The following is an 18,953-nucleotide window of genomic DNA, read 5'->3' as shown; positions in this document are numbered from 1 at the left end:
ATAGAGTTGATTCGCTGAACTTGTTAACATGGAGTGAAGTATTTTGTACTGTCTGGATTAATGGAAAATTCACAGAGCTCAAGGTAGACACTGGCTCAAAGTGTAATTTTATATCAACAGACACATTTGCGAGAGAGAGCTACAGAACAGCTCAATGTAACCAGTAGTGCGACACTTGTTGCTTATGGAGGTGAAGAAATTCAAACCGAAGGTTCAGTGATACTTTCATGTTATTTGGCTGAGAGCTGTTATTCTGTGTAGTCCAAAGACCAGCAATCTTTAATGGATCTCAAAGATAGTTTAAGAATAAATCTACTTTCTTTTACCAAAGAGGTTCATAATGTGAGTGCAGTTCTGAGTTCCAGTTTTTCAGAAGCCATTTTCTCAGAGTATGCTGATTTCGATGACAAATTAGGCAAGCTTCCAGTTGTGTAGTCCATGAAGTTAGACCCAGCGATCACTCCAATAATCAGACCAGCAAGAAAAGTTCCTATAGCGATGCCAGATAAAGTTAAAGCTCAGCTGGATAAAATGGTACAGCAAGGTGTGATTTGTCCAGTCACAGAGCCAACAGAATGGGTGTCGTCTATGGCAGCCACTCAGACAAAAATCAGAATATGCATTGACCCAGTAATCTGAATAAAGCATTAAAAAGACTGTATCATCCTATGCGCACAGTCAAAGATGTTGCAGCTCTAATACCGAATGCCACTGTATTTTCTGTTTTGGATGCAGAGAGTTCATTTTGGCAAGTGATGATAGATCGCAAATCCTCATTTCTAACTACTTTTGGTACTCCCTTTGGCAAATAGAGATTCCTAAGGATGCCATTTGGAATAAATTCTGCAAGTGATTTTTTTCAACATGCAGCGGAGCAAATTTCTTCAGGTTATCCATGTGCCATCATAGTAGACGATCTGTTAGTTGGAGGCAATGGTGAAGCAGAACATGACAAAACGTAAAGAAAATTCTAGATAGAGCACGTGAAGTGAACTTAAAGCTCAGTCCTCTGAAGTGCAAATTCAGACTTACAGAAGTTACCTATATAGGTCACTTGTTTACAAGTACAGGCTTAAGACCTGACCCGACCAAGCAAGCAGCTGTTCTAGAGATGTTACCGCCAGGTAATGTACAGAGTTTGCAGCGTTTTCTGGGCATGGTCAACTATTTAGGCAAATTTATACCAGACTTCAGTGTGATGACACCATCTTTAAGAGAGCTCACGCAAAAATGTTGCATGGTCATGGTTAGAACATCATCAGAAGGCATTTAAAGACCTTAAGCAGAAAGTTGTCACCCCCCCCCCCCCACATTAAGATATTATGATTTGAACAAACCAGTCATTTTTTTCTTGTGATGCTTCAGAATTTGTTTTAGGTGCAGTTATAATTCAAGACAACAGATCAGTAGCCTGTGCATGAAGAACACTAACGCAGACTGAGGTGCAGTATGCTCAAATTGAGAAAGAACTGTTTGCAGTAGTATTTGCATGTTCCAAGTTTCATGATTATATTTATGGTCAAGCTATTCGAATTGAAACTGATCATCAACCTTTAGTCACAAAGAAGCCTATACATTTAATTCCAGGAAGATTATAAAGAATGATGCTTAAATTGCAAAAGTACAATTTCAGTTTGGTCTATACTAAAGATAAATTTCTTTATTTGGCTAATACGTTATCCAGATCTTCAAGACTTGCAACAGAACAGAATGATGCAGAAACTTTTGGCTTTGATGTGCTGTCAGTGTGTAATTTTTCCACCACTAGACTTGATGAGTTAAGAGATCACACTCAGACTGATCCAATTTCACAAAAGCTCAATCATCATTATATTAATGTTGGATGGCCGTCAAAGCAATCTGGTGTATCACCTGAAGTGCAAGTGCATTTTCCCTACAGAGATGAATTGTTGAAGGAAGAGGGCATTATTTTCAAAGGTCCTAAAATTGTTGTTTCTGTTTCTTTACAATAAGAATACATCCAGATTTTACATTGTGGTACCCAGGTACTACATCTGCTAAGAGAAGAGCAAGTGAATTAGTATTTTGGCCTTCATTATTGAAAGACATTAATAAATTATTTCTACGTGTTCAGTATGCAGTAGTACCAGATCTCATTTGCAAAGAGAACCACTTCAGCTAAGTCCAGTTCCTGAATTACCTTGGTCTACTGTAGCAACTGATATCTTTGAGTGGAACAATCAACACTACTTAGGTAGACTCATATTCAAATTGGTTTGAAATTGATCTACTACATCAACAGCTGTTATTACTAAGTTGAAGTGTCATTTCTCAGTTCATGGTAGTCCACACATACTTTTTTCTGACAGCGGTACTCAGTTTACTAGCCAGTAGTTTCAGAAATTTGCAAGAGAGTGGGACTTTGTACATGTCACTAGTAGTCCTGAATATCCTCAATCGAATGGTCTAGCTGAAGAGCAGTACAGAGTGCAAAGCAATTACTTGAAAGGTCAAAGCGTGACAATACAGATATATTCTTGAATTTGCTTAATCTCAGAAACAATCCTCGTGATGATATTCTTGGCTTACCTGCTCAAAAGTTACTATCCAGACAAGCTAGAACTACGCTACCTATTTCATCCAGTTTGTTGCAGCCTAAGTCGAAGAACACTAAAAGTATCAAGGCTCAATTATTTAAGAAGCATAATATCCAGAAATCTAGTTACAACCAATCGAGCAAACTACTTCGTCCTTGGAGGGAAGGAGGGATGGTACGAGTTCAGATAATAAAAGGTTTTGATCGAATAGGACAAATTACATGCATTTGTGCCGACCCAAGATCTTACCTGGTAAATTCTGAAGGAATGGAATATAGGAGGAATTGCAAACATCTTCCCGAAAGTGATTTGAACATTCTACAAGTCAACCATTTTGCAGAAACTGTCCCAGTTGCTAAATCAAATTCTCAATTTTATGTCACGTGATAAGAACGAGTATCTGAACCAAGTGTGAAATATGCAGCAACGTGGACTTGATTGTGCATACCAATATGTTTAGTATTATATAATGCATGTCTGTGGATTACCTGTGATTTCTGCATGCTAAGACAATCTCATAACAATTGTACTGTCTATTTCTCAAAGAGGGAGGATGTCGATCAGAGTGTAAAGAGTGTGTGCTTGTATCTTTAAGAAGCATGTGAGGCTGTGCACGTATATAACCGCACATGTGAACAACCTTAGTGCCATTTTGTACAAGCAGTTAAGGAGTAAGCATATGTGATCTTGGCCATTAATTGTGTATAAGTTACTTAAGTTAGAGTCAATAGTCAACACTACTAATATGTTTGTATGTAATAAAGCTGCTTAAACAGAACCCACGAAGATTCATTTATTTGTGTACCAGCAGAAAATCAACAAGCACCATCTACAGATTTGGCTAGACAAGAAGAGAATAAAATTAGATTGCCTTTCTTTCTCTCTGTCTCTCTCTTTCAAACACACACACACACAGTGGAAGCATCCAAATAATTCTTCACCCCCCTCCCACATGCATAACCATGAGCATCTGTTAATAAATTGCCAAGTAGAAGTGGGCATTGTCTTGAAATCAGTAATGTAACTCCTGTTTTCCTAGTTGAAAAGGGGTAGCTGCTCCCCATGGCTTCTACCTTTTCAATGAAGAATCGTGTTATGTACCTTCCAAATGCGTGTCTTACAAAACATATATCTGAATTTGCTACTTTCTAGGGTTTACTCTTTCTCAAATAAGTAAGTATTCTGTTGTTCCTAACTGTATTGGTTAGGCTGTTCATATTCCATATTACTAAAGTCTTCCTCTGTCCCTTACAATATATATCCTGCAGAACACATTAATATATGTTGATACAGACCGTAAACAGTTTTACCCCTTTTGACAGGACTATTTATTTCTTTAATACACATTGAATGATTATGTTGTGCATGAGATCCAGCACAGCAAGTAAAGTTACATTTTTCATAAAACGGTATGCAGTGAATAAAACACTCATAGCTCCTTAGGGCACTCAAATCTTTTTAAGATCTGGCTTCTTTAAGTGTCTTACCAGTTAATAATACGCATTATTAGAAAGGACAAGGATTTATTAACAAAATAACACTAAGACTGTTCATGTAAAATGTCCTACAGTGGAGAAATTAATCACAGTTTCACGCTTATTATTCATATTTTCATTTTTATGATCATATTTTCATAAATGTGAGACCTACAGGCTGTTGGCTGTTAAGTGGTATGATGTGAAATACCATGGTGAGAGACAAAAAATTCATTGAGATATTGCTAGTTGTCTGTTAGTAATTTTGAAGATAAGCTGTATTTACATATGCACTTAATATTTCAAAAATCAAGTGACTCACAAACCGCTACGCGACATCAAGTAAAACATTAGATGTTGCTGAAAAAACTGCATTTGATATTTGCACTTTAAGTTGCACATCATCAGAAATATTCAGTGTTATTTATATTGCTAATTATACAGTTAAGCATATATTTTCATATTTCTGCAAGGTACTTTTCCGTTAAACCCCTACCCACGCGTTTTCAGTCCCAGATCGGAGTGTCTCACCTTATTCCTCAGCGAGCTGTGCAGATCCTTCAGACTCGTGAACTTTTCAAAGTTTATTTTTCTAATATGTTAAAATTATTTTTTTTCTACAGGTTGACTATGTGGTCTGTCCTGCAAAAATCTCAAGTTATACTATGACTTTATCTTACTCTCAGCATAGGAGAAGACGACACTACACAGAAAATATTCATCATCCATGTCAAAAAGGTACCACTTCTACACATGAAAAGGAAAGATGTAAGTAGGAAACATTAAGAATATTATACATAAAATCACACAAAAATATCCCTAATATTCAGGGCACCATCTGATTCTGGATAAAATATTTGTCCTATTCCTCCATTTCATCCATTCATGCTATAAAACTGGCAGTTTTCAGCTAACGAGTAATACACTTTACCAACACATCTTACTTTAGAAAGAGAATATTAAACTTAAACGTCTTTATTCTACCAACTTTCTAAGTCAACTGTATCAATATTTAAAAGTGCCCTATTTTTCTCTTTAACCCAGATCCTGACGTGTTATGCTGCAAAGCATAGCTCTCATGTTAGCGGGACAAAAGGCCAAAATTAGGACAACTGTTACAATGCCACAAAAATTAACAGAACAAAAGGTTCGGTATCAGCATGCTCTTTCTGCACAAGGTGAAGTAAAAAAAAAAGTCTACTAACTGTAATCTCCCAATGACTTAAAAAAAGCCACACACTTGCGTGCGCGCGCATGCATACACGGTATGATAGCTGGCACAAAAGAATGAGGCAACATCAGGGACAGTTGAGAGGAATGTTGCACCTGTTTTCGGCTTTCATTTTTTTATACGAGCTATCAAAAGATTGTGTAAAACCTCAGTTCCGTGATTAATGCAGCTGACGGGATTACAAACAACAGAAAACATATGCACACCCTGTAAAGCAAAGTTCACCTTTGGCTTACATTAAGCCAGCCACACTCCCTTCCCATCCCTAACAATTCTCAAGGCCTGAGCAAATCATTGTTTTTCCTGGCGTAATAAGCCACTCAGCGAGAGCGGTCACATTTATTTACAGACGTGAATCTGATATTAAAGCTTTGTGCACATACTTTATAGCCACAGTAGGAAACTTAATAAAATAATTAGATAACAGTAATCGTGGTGCCGATATGAAGCCCTGGGGAAAGGAACATTGCGAGACACACCAGTCTGGGTCCCAAGACGCATGGTCAAGGTTTAATGGAAAAGTACCTTCTGTAAATACCTAAGCAAACATGCACTCTTGCTTTCATGTAAAAGCTTAAGTTTGGCTAACCAAAGTGCTCTAGCATTATATGTCTGTGTTGTACATTTTCCAAAATATAACAGTTTATGAAAGTTGAGCAAAAAATATAATTCTGGTTTGTGTGAATTAATAATATATTACAGTACTTATGGAAAGACTAGTGACACTGCAAAGAACACTTCTTACTGATAACATTGCAATTTGTACAGTTTTAAAAGCTTTTATTGTTTACAGAACATTTACATTTGTTTATCTTGTGCAGTTGAGGTTGAATTTCAAAAAATGTTCTGGAATGCAAGGGTGTATAGGCTGAAAGAGCTGTGACATTCCACACCACATAGGCTTTAATGAGCTAAACATCTTTTTTATCTGAACTGCAAACATTAAGGAAAAATAAGTAATCCAACATTATAGACTTTTGGCTGTACAGTTAGTGCTAGGTGGCTCATTAATCCCAACTTCCACTTCCAGTCACCCAAGTATAATTCAAACATGTCAATTCTACTGGCTGTTATTGCTCAATTTATAATGTTATTTCACATCTTTTACAGTCCATTATTAATTCATATTATGAATTATTGATACAGCAATCATATTCTATGAGAAATCATCCTATATTGTCTAATGTAGTCAGTATGCACTATTTAAGTGTAGCACACCTCCTTTGAGGCCAAAGCTACCTACCATCTCCACGTTAAGACACTGCAAACACATTCTCCAACCTAAGAAGTAAAGATTCAGTTCAAAACAGTAAAAAAAAAAAGTAAATAATGTACCATTTTAAGATGTTACTGGTTATCCCAAATACAAGCTAGCTAGAGCAATGTTTTAAAAGCATAAGTCTTTTATTTCTTAATCACCCAGCAGTTCTGTTCAAGATGTTCATGGCTCTTTGCTTTTATAGCACATGTGCAACTAAAGCTCCCAAGGTGCTCTGTGGCACAGAGGGATGAAGCCCTGATTGTAAGTCAGGCAGCCAAAGTTTGACTAGCGGCTCCTTTGTCTGTTGGCTCTGACAGGGTTGAGGATAGGAATGGTAAGACGTAAAGATTGATTGCCTTTGTCTGAGGGAAGGGATTAAGTGAGGCATTTGGGTAGGGCAGTCTGAATCCCTGAGCTGTGGTGGGGGACAGAGACAAAGGCAGAGGATGAACAGCAGGTGGTTGAAGACATTGTTGTCCAAGGCACTAAGCAAGGCGCTCCTCATAAACAGAACTTATTGCATGCTACAGGGAAAGCACCAGTAAGGAAGTCAAGCTAAGCAGCTGTGGGGAGCAGTGGTGCCCCTCTGGTCCATGCTGTTCCAGTGCTAATACACAGGAGAGGCAGACTTATATAACAAGACATGGATTGCACATAAGGACAGGGGGTCTCAACTGATATTTAAAAGACTGAAAAAAAAAAGTTCCTAAGTTATTGTAGCTTGTTCAGTCCCATTAGTCATAGCCATTGATTGTTTTACTCACTTCTTTGCCACCTTTTTGCTCATACTCTTAATTTTATTTTTTATAGATTCTTGCACATCTGTAAACACTTACATCCATTCAGTAAAGAAATTCTGAATGTCATCTGGAAGTATAGTCTATATTTAATCTTTCTCATTCTACTTTCCTTCGTTATAACTAAAAATTGTGGTCTGTCTTTCTTCATGTAGGAACAATATTCAGTGTCAAAAACATTCATTTATTTTAAACTTTGCTCAGTTTCCATTGTTTCCAAAGCAATTACAAAATCTGTTTTTTAAGTGTATAAGTCTCAGATCTTAACAGAATGTGTCTTGAGTACTTGTTGCCCATGCTGTTTAGTAAAAAAAAAAAAACAAAAAAACTCTGTGAGCCTATTTGAACATTATCTGAGTTGCCTGTAAATAAGGCCCATCAACTAACTTTTCTTGCACATAAGGCAAGCAGTGCTGGCCTTCCTCTTTTTCTGGTATTTCAGTGATTTTATATTTTTTTCTATGGGCCTTGTCTTCCACATAACTTTATTTCCCTGTCAATATTTTCATCTCCGACTGCACAAATGCATACTTGCAGTTTAAATTAGTATTTTCTTTCCTTAGATCTTCAGTAGAGTCTACTTGTAAAGTTATTTCTTTTACCATCTCTGCTGTTTGTTCTGTAACCACCAGTTCATAATCCCAGTGAGTTACAATCTTACTTGAGTAGTTTTTCTGTGAAATATATGTTTGAAGCCTGCCCAGAGCTGCTTCTTGACTAGTTTGTTTTGGTTGTTCATTGACTTATTTTTTCTCTGAAGTAACTTTGTTGCTTGGCGTATTAAATTCCATTGCATTTGACAAGCAAATCTTCATATTACTTATTTTCCTTGCTTTTGATTTTGCTGCTGGTTGCTTCATGAAATGTAATTAAACTGCTTCTCATCTAGTAATAATGTCAAAAAGCTTAGTTAAACTTTGTTTTAATACTGAGCTTCTCAGAATTGTCTCAGATCAGTCAGAAAGCATGTCTACACCCTACAGACTACCACCAGACCCATCTCCATATTGATGCATTACATTGTGAAATTACCTCCAGATGCTTTCAGTTCTCCTCATTATGATGTTTATATAATAAAATGCATCATTTTGTATGCCACAAACATTCTCAATGGTATTAATGGGGATTACATTGGCACCACCTTGAAGTCATTTGGATTTTTACCCTCATGCACTATTAAACTAAACATGTGTCACAAAAGTTAAATAGTTTTGCTTTGTCTCATCACAAGATACATAGTTAACACTTTAGTAATAATTTCGTAATGTTTTACATTGTTATATATTCACTTATAAACACTCAAAAGGAACTTAGATTCTTTTTTACAAGTTATTAAGGCTGGCTGCCAAAATTTTAACACACTAATTACACAGTGTTCTCCATTGCCTGCTGGAACCCAGTGGCAAATTAACTGATTGATAACTTAGGGGCTATACTAGGTTACATTGACGCCACTTCCAAATTCTGTTAATTTTTCAGTACTGCACAGGCTTGAACTAAATAAAAAAGTCTTCTGGCTTTTCCCGGTTAGGGGTTGCCACAGCAGAACTCCGGTCCGCTAATGATTGGCAGTGGATTTTTACAGTGCCAAGTTGCCAGCCCGATGCCCATCCTTCAAAGAATGCACACCCATTCACGCACGCACCTACCTGCATGTCTTTAGACATCACTCGACCACGAGGAGGACATGCAGACTTCACACAGAATGCGCTTCAGTCGAGAATCGAACAGGAGAATCTTTTGCTGTGAGGCGACAACGCTAACGGCTGCACCACTGCGGCCACCACAGGCTTGAACTAAATACATAGCTTTAATTAAATACCATTTATTATACTTCTGTTACTCACACAGTAGATGTGCATCTGATATTGTCAATTATGAACAATTCACTTAAAACAGATTTACATAACTGTTAAACATTAAAGATTCCAGTATTTGACCCCTTAATTACATAATATATTCCATTTGGTACTAAAGTACTGTAACAGGTTAACTGTTTCATAATATGGAAGCTGCATTAACTCTTAAACAAGCAAGAAAATAAAACATAGGACTCCCTATTTTCCATCATTGTAATCTTTGTGATTATTTCAATAGTCTTGTTTGCAAATATTCTGTGTATTCACTAACAGAACTGTTCAACTTTACTAAAAGATGTTTACCTGATCTGTTTTAACTTACTGACTGGCATAGTAATAGTCAGGTATCCAAAGATATTTAAACCACTTATTTATATTTCAATAGGAATAAAAAATGTGTCCCCCTTTAATTCGTTTTCACAATTCCAGTAATTCTGCTGGACTGCCCATTTTCTTATGACCGTAATTAGTTTTTTAGGTCACATTTTATATGTCAGCAATAATTAGACTTTTATAATATGTTTTAAGTACCAGTATTTAACCTTTTTTCTATTCATAGTAGTTTACAGTCAGACAGAGATCCTTATTTATTTACGCTTGTTTATTGGGCTGGTGGACTGGTCTGAAACCTCTTGTAGCATCTTTTTCCTACTGTATTACATAAAACACTTTTTTTTTCATTTAACTCCAGCTGCTGCTTAATTTCCTCTTCTGCATCCACCGAATTCAGTCACCCAGATTTGCAGCCCCTATACATTTAGTCTCCATTATTTCATGAAATGAATATACTAGTTCATAGGTTCATAGGTGTGTACTAGACTAGTGGCCCTGGAGCCTTTACAAGTCTAGCCCATAGATGTTCCCCTGGCATCGTGCTGCCCAACGTTAGTTCCCAATGCCTCTCTCAAGTAGAGCCACTGGAGTGATCCCCAGGGTGAACTTTCTATTACCCATCCACTCATCAAGATTTCTCTTGAAGAGGGACAGCGAGGTGCTCTGCTTGACATGTATGGGAAGTCTGCTCCAGATCATGGGCAGTCTTTGGGTGAGGAACCTGTCCCTCCAGCATGTTCTGTTGATTGTGGTAATGAGGTTGAGGTCTCTGGAGCGTGTGGTGCAGAGGGATTGGGATTTCTTTAACTGTAGTATTTCTAACAGAGCTGGGTCAGACATGGCTTTGTAAGTCATGCAAAGATCGCCTCTAAATAGGTAATATGAGACAGAGAATAGCTGGAGTCTTTTGAGTCTGTCCATGTAGGACATGTGTTTAATGCCTAGGATCCTCTTCGTGAGGTACTTCTGTGGCCTCTCCAGCCATTGCAAGTGTCTAGTGAGGTACATGCCAAATGGGGCATTATACTCAATGATTGGTCTAGTGAGGGAAGAGTAGAGAGAGATGACAACCTCTTTCTTCCTGCTTGCAAAACCCTTGGTAATGAGATATGCTACATAGAAAGACTTTCTGACCACTGTGGCAATGTGGTGGTCGCAGGAGAGGTTGCTGTCAACCTGCATCCCCAGATCTCTTATAACGCCTTCAGTGTTCAGTGGGCTCTCATCAATGTGGTAATTAGTGGCAACTGAGTTTTTACCAAAGGGGATGACAACACATTTTTTGGCATTAAGCTTAAGGCCATGGTTTCGACACCAGCCATTGGTCTCAGTGAGGCCTTTCTGTAGGATGTCTGCATCACTTGGGGAGTTAATAATGGCTCCTAGCTTGCAGTCATATGCGAACTTGGTCAGCCAGAGTCCCTTTGTGTTGGCCTGGACTTATGACAAGTAGATGCCAAACAGGAGAGGACCCAGGACCGATCCCTGTGGGACTCCACTCGTGACTGGTCGGCAGTCTGACATGGGAGTCATCTACTTTCACACTGTGTGTTCTGTCTGTGAGCCAATTTGCAATCCACCTAGTGATATAGGGTTTGATGCCTAGTTTTATGAGTTTATCAATAATTCCCAAGTGAGGAATGGTATCAAAGGTCTTGGCCAGATCGAGGGAGGCTGTATGCACTTCATCCACAGCCCTGGTGACTGACCCAAAGAAGTCAACCAGGTTGAGCAGGCATGATCTCCCTTTCACAAAGCCAAATTGCGTGGGGTCTAGAGTTTGGAGATTTCCTATATCTTTGTTAATCGGGTCCATGATGATGTGCTCCACAGCTTTACATATCAGACTCATCAGGCTAATGGGGCGATAATTCCCAGGGTCTGTAGTTGCTCCCCCTTTATGGAGAGGGATGACTGTAGCAGTGCGCCATTCAATAGGGACCAAGCCTGAGGTGAGGCTGTGACTGAACAGGGCGCACAGATGTGGTGCCAGTTCGCTTTGTAGTTCATGTAGAATACAGCCTGGGATATTATTGGGTCCCATGGAAGCTGTACTCTTGGCTTTGGGTAATGCAGCTTTAACCTGTGCTGCAGTAATGCTGGGTGCCTGACATTCTTCTGGTATTGTGATTGGTCCTTTGGGGGGGTAAAGTTGGCACTGAATCTGTTGGCCAGTATGTTGGCAATATCTGTTGGCTCAGTATAGGAAGTACCATTGTGCAGTAACTCAGAGCAAATCTGGGTATAGGAAGTACCATTGTGCAGTAACTCAGAGCAAATCTGGGTATTTGCGTGGAGGTTCTTAATATAACTATAGAAGGCTTTGTGATTGTTTTTAGTGTCTACCTCAATTCTGCCTTCATAGCTGGCTTTAGAGGATTTGATGAGGGATTTCAACATTTTGTTGAGGCTAATAAGGGAGTTTTTCCAGTTTTGGGACTTCACCTCTTTCTGCAACAGTTTCTTCCTTCTGTTGTAGAGTTTATTAATGGCAGGCGACCACCAGATTGGCCTCATTTGTATGGAGGAGAGTGTCTTGGTTCTGTTGGGTATGGCTAGTTCCATACATTTATGTACATGTTCGTACAGTGCATTGGTGTATGATTCGGCAGTCATGCATCTATTTTCCATTAGCATGGGTGCCGTGAAGTTAGACACCTCTGTTTTTAGGAGCGCAAAGTCAGCTTTGGAGAAGTTTTTCAAGGTGGTTACCTTTGTTGGGGGGGAGGGGGGGTGAGATGTGGATTTCCATGGTGATTAGTTTATGGTCGGATCTGACCAGGGAGGTATTGACTACTGGTATAGAGCAATGGTCACCCATGTTAGTAATAACCAGGTCAAGGATGTTGCTTCGTCTTGTGGGGGGTCAGAATGAGCTGATCCAGGGCATTGGAATTGATGAATTCCAGGAAGCGTTGGTCCAGTTTATTGGTGCTTGAGTAGTTTTCCCAGTTGATGGAGGGGTAGTTGAAGTCTCCTAGTACGAGAGTGTTGGGTTGGACCTTGATAGATTCCAGGGTGCTTAGGAACGTGGAGTGAGAGTCTAGGGTCATGGTTGGGTCCTATAGCAGACTATGACCTGAATCGCCATCTTACCCAATGTTAATTGCACCTGAATTATCTCAGATGCATTATGCTGGGCTACTAGTCCGGAAGTGCGCATATCCTTTGTGAATGTGGAGACACCACCACCATTGGAGCTAGTCTCTGTTGAAGCACAAATGTCGATGTTCTCCATTTTGATGAGTGCTTCGAGCGAGTGCATCTTGAGATTTAGATTTCTAGCACTGAGCAGCAAGATCCTCAGATTACATTTATTTATAGCTGTTATGGTGGTAATTTGGTCTTTGGAACACCACCTAAAAAAAGGCACTATAGGGGTGACAAGAGCCTTAGCCAGTACCCGGAAGCCCAGGATGACAGATGCAGGCCATCTCTGGCAAAGCATTGAGGTCTGTCAGTCATGTCATCCCAAGAAGGCAGATACTGGATCCTTTTAGAATGACACCAGAAACTTAGCCAATTGTTGAAGTCAATCATTTTTTGTTTGTACTGCGGTATAAGTCTGGTTGACGGTAGGATACTGCTCAGGGCTAGGGTCATACTGCCTGAGCCATATAATCTGAGAGCTCCACTATGTCTCTTTTCATGTAGTCCAGGGAAGTTTGTCTCAGGTCATTCACACCCACATGGACAATGACAGAGTCATACTTGTACTTGTTGTGGAGAGCCCTGAGTGCGTGTGTTATGTGTTGGATTCTGGCACCTGATAGACAGCTGACTGTTACCTTCTCCTTATTCAACCTAGTGAGTGGGACATCTGTGTGCCTCACTATTGAGTCACCTATGATTAGTGTATTGGGCAAGGTGTTTAGCCTTAGGGGATTAGGTTGAGGTGCACACTGTGGAGGTGAGCTGTGTGTCCTGTCGTTTGTGCTGTGTTGTGGTGGTCGAGTGCATTTCTGTCTTGGAGGTCTCTGGTGTTTGGGTAAATTTCTATTGAGAGCCTCCGCGAAGGTGGATGTGTGGTTTGTGTATTTATGTGAAATTCCTTTAGTTTAGCCATGGTTTCCTCAGCATTAGCAATAAGTCAGTGCTTCTTTTGTAGAAAATAATTTCAACATACGATATGAAAGATCACACTGTACTTCAGTTTGTCTGTTGCACATCTTAACAGCATCTGTGAGCTACATTATGAGTTGAAAGGTTACATTGGAATGCTTATGGTCCACATGCACCATTGGACCTGCTACAAGGTTTGTTGTTCCCAGAATTGCTATAGCACCTGCTGTCTGTGTCTGTCATATGCCATCATAGAGTCCACCAAAATAGTCTGGGTTTGCCATCTGACCACTGGTATACAGTCAGTGCAACTAATACATTTTCAGTTCCCATTGAGTTTTATGAAGCCTGTGCAACTGCATCATGTTAGTTTTAACAAACTACAGTAAGTCCAGTAATTTTTCTCCTTCTATCATTACATTCAGTAATGGTTCTTTCTGTGAACCCTGTCCTCCATTGCAGTCAGCTGCTAATTCACATTTTATGCATGGCCACCTATTTCTTTCATTATGCTTGCATTTCACCCATCTGTTTCATCATCATGGTAACATGTTAAGTATGCATAAATTCAATATTGTCTGCTCCATCTGCTTGTAATCTTCATGCATATCCTTCCAACAGCCCAGATATGTGCAACAAACTAAATTTCACTTCTTCCATATCTCTTATTGCATCTTTAACATTTAGATAAATCAGTTTTTATCATCATGAGAACACTGCTTTGGGTGTCAGTGCTCCTGTGAAACCTCATTTTTGTACATGTTTTCTTCACAATAAATTTTTAGCTATGATTTTCATTTTTTCTGCCAACATTTAAACATCAGTGCCTTTGCACTTTACAACTTTGTTCTTTCACTATGAATAACCTTATCTAATCACAGACAATAACTTTAACTCAGTATATGGAGCAGACAGTTGACAGCCCACTTCAAGCACTACAAGACTTCCTCTCAACCATCCAGATTTTTGCTTTATGTATATAAAGTGTTCCTCATAAAATGTGTGGTTTTTTGGCATTAACAGTCACTACATACCCAGTATTTAATTACTACCTTATGGTGTATTAAGACTGTATAGAAGTACAAGAAGAATAACGTAGCTGCAGGCTCTGTTATATTTAACTGTGTATGTAACTGTGTAACTGTGTGTGCAGCTATGTATGTAACTATGTATGCCATTTTTATGAACTTCATCCCCTTTGTTAGAGTTGCATTCTGTTTGATGTACCTTGTGATACTTGTGCAAGATAGATATATTCTTGACAAATCTTTTATCTTGAAAAAAATGCTGAATGCTGCCTTTGCTGCATACTGTGATGTTTTCCTACCAGTGTATACCTAGAAATGTAACACTTGGCTTCATATGCCTTTCTAATGAACCACTATGCAAATTCAAAATTAACTTCCATTTCATGTGCTGTTTTATAGTTTTCACCTCTTCCACCTGTTCGAGTGGTGTTTGCTGTTACTATGGAGGGTAGTGCTCGAAAAGTTGTAACTGTCCGATCAGCTTTGATTGTGAAAAATATGTTGGAAGTTCCAATGGAATTACGACTTGACAGTCCTTCAGTTCCTGATAGTAAGTTTATTTTATTCACAGGATTATCACTGTTGAGCTTATTAAAGGTACTTCTGTGTCCAAAGTAAAGTACAGTCAGAATATTTTCAATCGCAATATATAACCAATGAAGAACACTATGTTCAAGAAAATAAATTAGCAATACAGTAGTACACAATTATTAAAAAAGAAGAAAATATGCTTTTAGTAACTCTAGAATGAATTAGATGCTGTGGACAACTGTTAGAAACCCAAGGTTGCCAACCAGTGTGAGGATAGATGCATTTTACATCTCTCTGCCATTTGTCAGAATGTGACATATTTGTTTAGTAAATGTCACAAAAAACTTGAGGACTCTCCTTAAAAAATTGTGATATTTTCTCCACCATTCAGAACTCATCTTTTTCACAGATTTCTTATGCTTGGAGATGAACATGCACCAGTGACAACACTTGCTGTGATATGCAATACCACAAAAGTGTGCTTGTCCCCCTTATCCTCTCTACCAACCAGTTATTTTTAACTGTTTGTATAATTCAGATTCAATGCTTGCTGTGATTGTTAAAGCTCTTTCAGTTATATGCCTTTTATGCTCATTCACTGGCATAAGTTGTAGCATCTGAAGTCTTTTGGTATTGACTTTGAAGTAATGGAAGGTGGATTCTCATGGGATACACAGGAAGGTTCCTCATATCCAACAGGTGTGTTATCTCAGTGTCTTATGTTTCATTTTAAGGAGCAGCTAAGGCCATATTTTCCTGGAGGTAAGTCCATGGCTTCCATAACCTCTCATGGATAGAAACTGTCCCCAAGTAGTGTGGAATGCATCCATCCAACTTCATCTGTTAACTAAAGATGAGGGATCTAGGAGAGGTGCACTCTTGATTTCCATGCTAGGTAGTAGGGCTGCATTCCCATGTTGTTTGTGCCATTCTTCCTCTACCTGACTGACCTGGCTCTGGATGCATCAAGCCTAGTCACAAGGAGTGGTCTGAGATCTAGGATGCTCAGGGACAAAACTTAGTCTGAAGGGACATCCGTAACATTTGTTTTGGATTGATTGAATGGGGAGGGTGTTGAAGAAATCAGGAGAAAGGGGGATCTTGAATGATGATCTGTAAGGAGAATAATAACCACCGTATGGTATTCATACAGTTGCAGAGAGTATTCTAAGAACAAAACCAACACAGGAATGGAGAAAGAAAATTTTGCCAACAGGGATGGCTCCAAGTAGTGGTATAGAAAATAGGCAAGTGTAGCTGGAATTTTCTGGAGAAAACTGACAAAGGAACCAAGGTATTGCAAGCTAATAATTAGAGAGAAAGGTAGTGGATTGGGATGAGGCCAAGAAGACAGATGGACTGCAGGTTATAGATGGCCTTCACTATCAGGGATTAATATCAGAATATAGATGAAGAGAAAGGGATAGGGGAGTCCTAAGTGAAAGACCTGCTCTGGTAGAGTTTCTAGATGAGTCTAGAACAGAATCTGCTGTTCAAATGGGGACACATAGTAAGGCATATAAAATATTGCATGATGACTATAATAGTCAATCAGAAGAAGTTAGAAAAGATTGGGAAGAGAGACTTGAAAAGCAGATTACAGAAGAACAACGGGAGGACATATGTATGGATCCCAAGTATACAAAAAAAATCCAGCAGGTTCAGGATTTTTTGCTTGGAAGTGCTTGCATAGGAGTTGTTATACCCCAAGCAGACCTCAAAGAATTTTTCTCAGGTAGATAGCAAATGTTTGAAATGTGATTGGGAAGAAAGAGGTAACTGAGAACATATTTTTTGGTAATGGAATGAGTTGGTAGATTTTAAAAATTCCCTTAGGAGTACTCTGTCATAAATATTGAGTGAACAAATGGCTATAACTGAAGAAATTATTCTTTTGAGCAGTGACACAGGATCTGAATTGCTTAGACATAGTAAGGCCTAATCAAATTTAATTCTGTTTGCTTACAAAAAAAGTAATTACTATGGAAATCAAAACCAACTCACTTTGAAGGATTGGATATCATAAAAGAGATAAGAGAACTGAAATTGGGATCTTTAGAAAAGGGAAGGAGCAAACTGCATAGGAATAAATGGAATTTGTCAAAATATTACATGCAGAATAATGTTCAGGAGGGGGAGTGAGATTTAAGGAGAGGCAACAGTTGAGCATTTTAAGTAATGTTGGACTGAAAGATAGTTGTAAAGAAAGAAAATATGTAATATACAGTGGATATAAAAAGTGTACACACCTAGAGTTGCCACCTTTTCAGATGGCCAAAGTGGGACAGTTTGTGGTACAAACATCAGATTTTGCAGGCCAAAATATACCCACGGCCAGTACAAGGGACATAACTTCACTTTTTTGCCTAAATAAAAGCTTATTCTTGTAGCATTTTAGTTGCTTATTCTGTTTCTTATAACATTTAGGTGTTTCAGATACAGAATAACTGTTTTATGCAACTATTACATAAAATATAGGAAATAATTTTGCCCTAATATTTCAGGACAGTTGCCATTCTTACAATATTTTTGCAGGACACAACTGCCCAAAGAGGGACTGTCCCTCGCAAAGTGGGACAGGTGGTAACCCTATACACACCGCTATTAAAATGCCAAGTTTTTGTGATATAAAAAAAAAATGAAACCACAATAAATCATTTCAAAACTTTTCCCACCTTTGATGTGACCTACAAACCTGTACAATTCAGTTGAAAATCAAACAAATGTGTTAAAGGAAAAAATATATAAAAAATAAAAAACGTACAATACGCTGGTTGCATAAGTGTGCACACCCTTAAACTAATACTTTTTTCTGTGTACGTAATAATCCTGCCCCCTGGCTGTGAGATGTGTACTTCCTTTGAACCCAGCGCATTAAACAGTTCAGAGGAACAAACTTATTCTTAAGGGCGTGTTTCAGCTGAATCCAGAGCCTCAAAAATCTAAAAAGTCAGAGAAAAAAATAAAGAAAAGCACAAAAGCAAGGAGTCTGATCTGAAAAAGAGGTCATCTCAGGCTTTGGTACTAACTTTGGCTCCAAAAGTTTTAAGGCTGCAGAAGCATAGGGCACTTACTCTGACCTGTACTGCTTCAACATATACAGAAGTATTGCATACAGTTACTGTTTGGGATTCTCAGAAGAAATAGACTTGTGCTAAATCAGACAGCATTCCCTCCAGACCTTTATTTGCCACTTTGCTGTGATCCTTCAGGTCTTATAGGAGCAGATTTGGATTGCTTTATGCAGACATTTCTCAAGACCCAGGTCAAACTGAAGGTCATTCCATCTGCTTCGGCTCTGAAGGTGGTTGGGTTTGCTTAGTTCACCACTGTCCAAGCTCCCTCACTTGTACAAATCTTGGCTCCAGTTTCCTCAGAACCATTGCTGCATCTCGATCCTGTGTCCCAGAGACCTACATTCCATGTTTCCTTGGCTCCAAGGGATCCAAAAGACTTGGAGCCAAGGAAACATGGAATGTAGGTCTCTGGGACACTGGATCAAGATGCACCAATGGTCCCCTGGTCCAAATATGGTGCTCATGCCGTTAGTGCTGTTGATGGCTTTGGAGAATTTGGCCATTGATTCCTTGGTTCTGATCCCTTCATCCGACCCTTTGAAGGGAATGCTTGATCCATCTGCAAGAGTGTTGTTTGTTTGGTTCCGTTGGAGTAGAAATGGCTTTTCATGTGCTGGTGAGGTTCATTTCTTTTCACATAAAAGAGTGGAGTCACAGGTTCCTCCTGTCATGGTTTTTCCCTTTGACTCTGTCTCATTCTTGTCTTATTCTGCTCTGGCATCCATGGGTCAGAGTTATTTC

At 38.9% G+C, this 18,953-nt stretch overlaps 1 protein-coding gene across 1 annotated transcript in view; it reads left to right on the top strand.

Moving 5' to 3' along the window:
• Positions 1-18,953, top strand: part of VPS13D (vacuolar protein sorting 13 homolog D) — a 3,321,573-nt gene that overhangs the window by 2,382,080 nt on the left and 920,540 nt on the right. Inside the window, exon 45 of the mRNA XM_044060428.1 lies at positions 15,004-15,154. Coding sequence (XP_043916363.1) covers positions 15,004-15,154 — 151 coding nt within the window. The remainder of the gene's footprint in view (positions 1-15,003; positions 15,155-18,953) is intronic.

This window comes from Protopterus annectens, chromosome 2.part0, assembly GCF_019279795.1.
Source record: "Protopterus annectens isolate FY-2018-M chromosome 2.part0, PAN1.0, whole genome shotgun sequence".
Taxonomy (NCBI): Eukaryota; Metazoa; Chordata; order Ceratodontiformes; family Protopteridae; genus Protopterus; species Protopterus annectens.
This window is presented reverse-complemented; position numbering and strand designations above follow the sequence as displayed.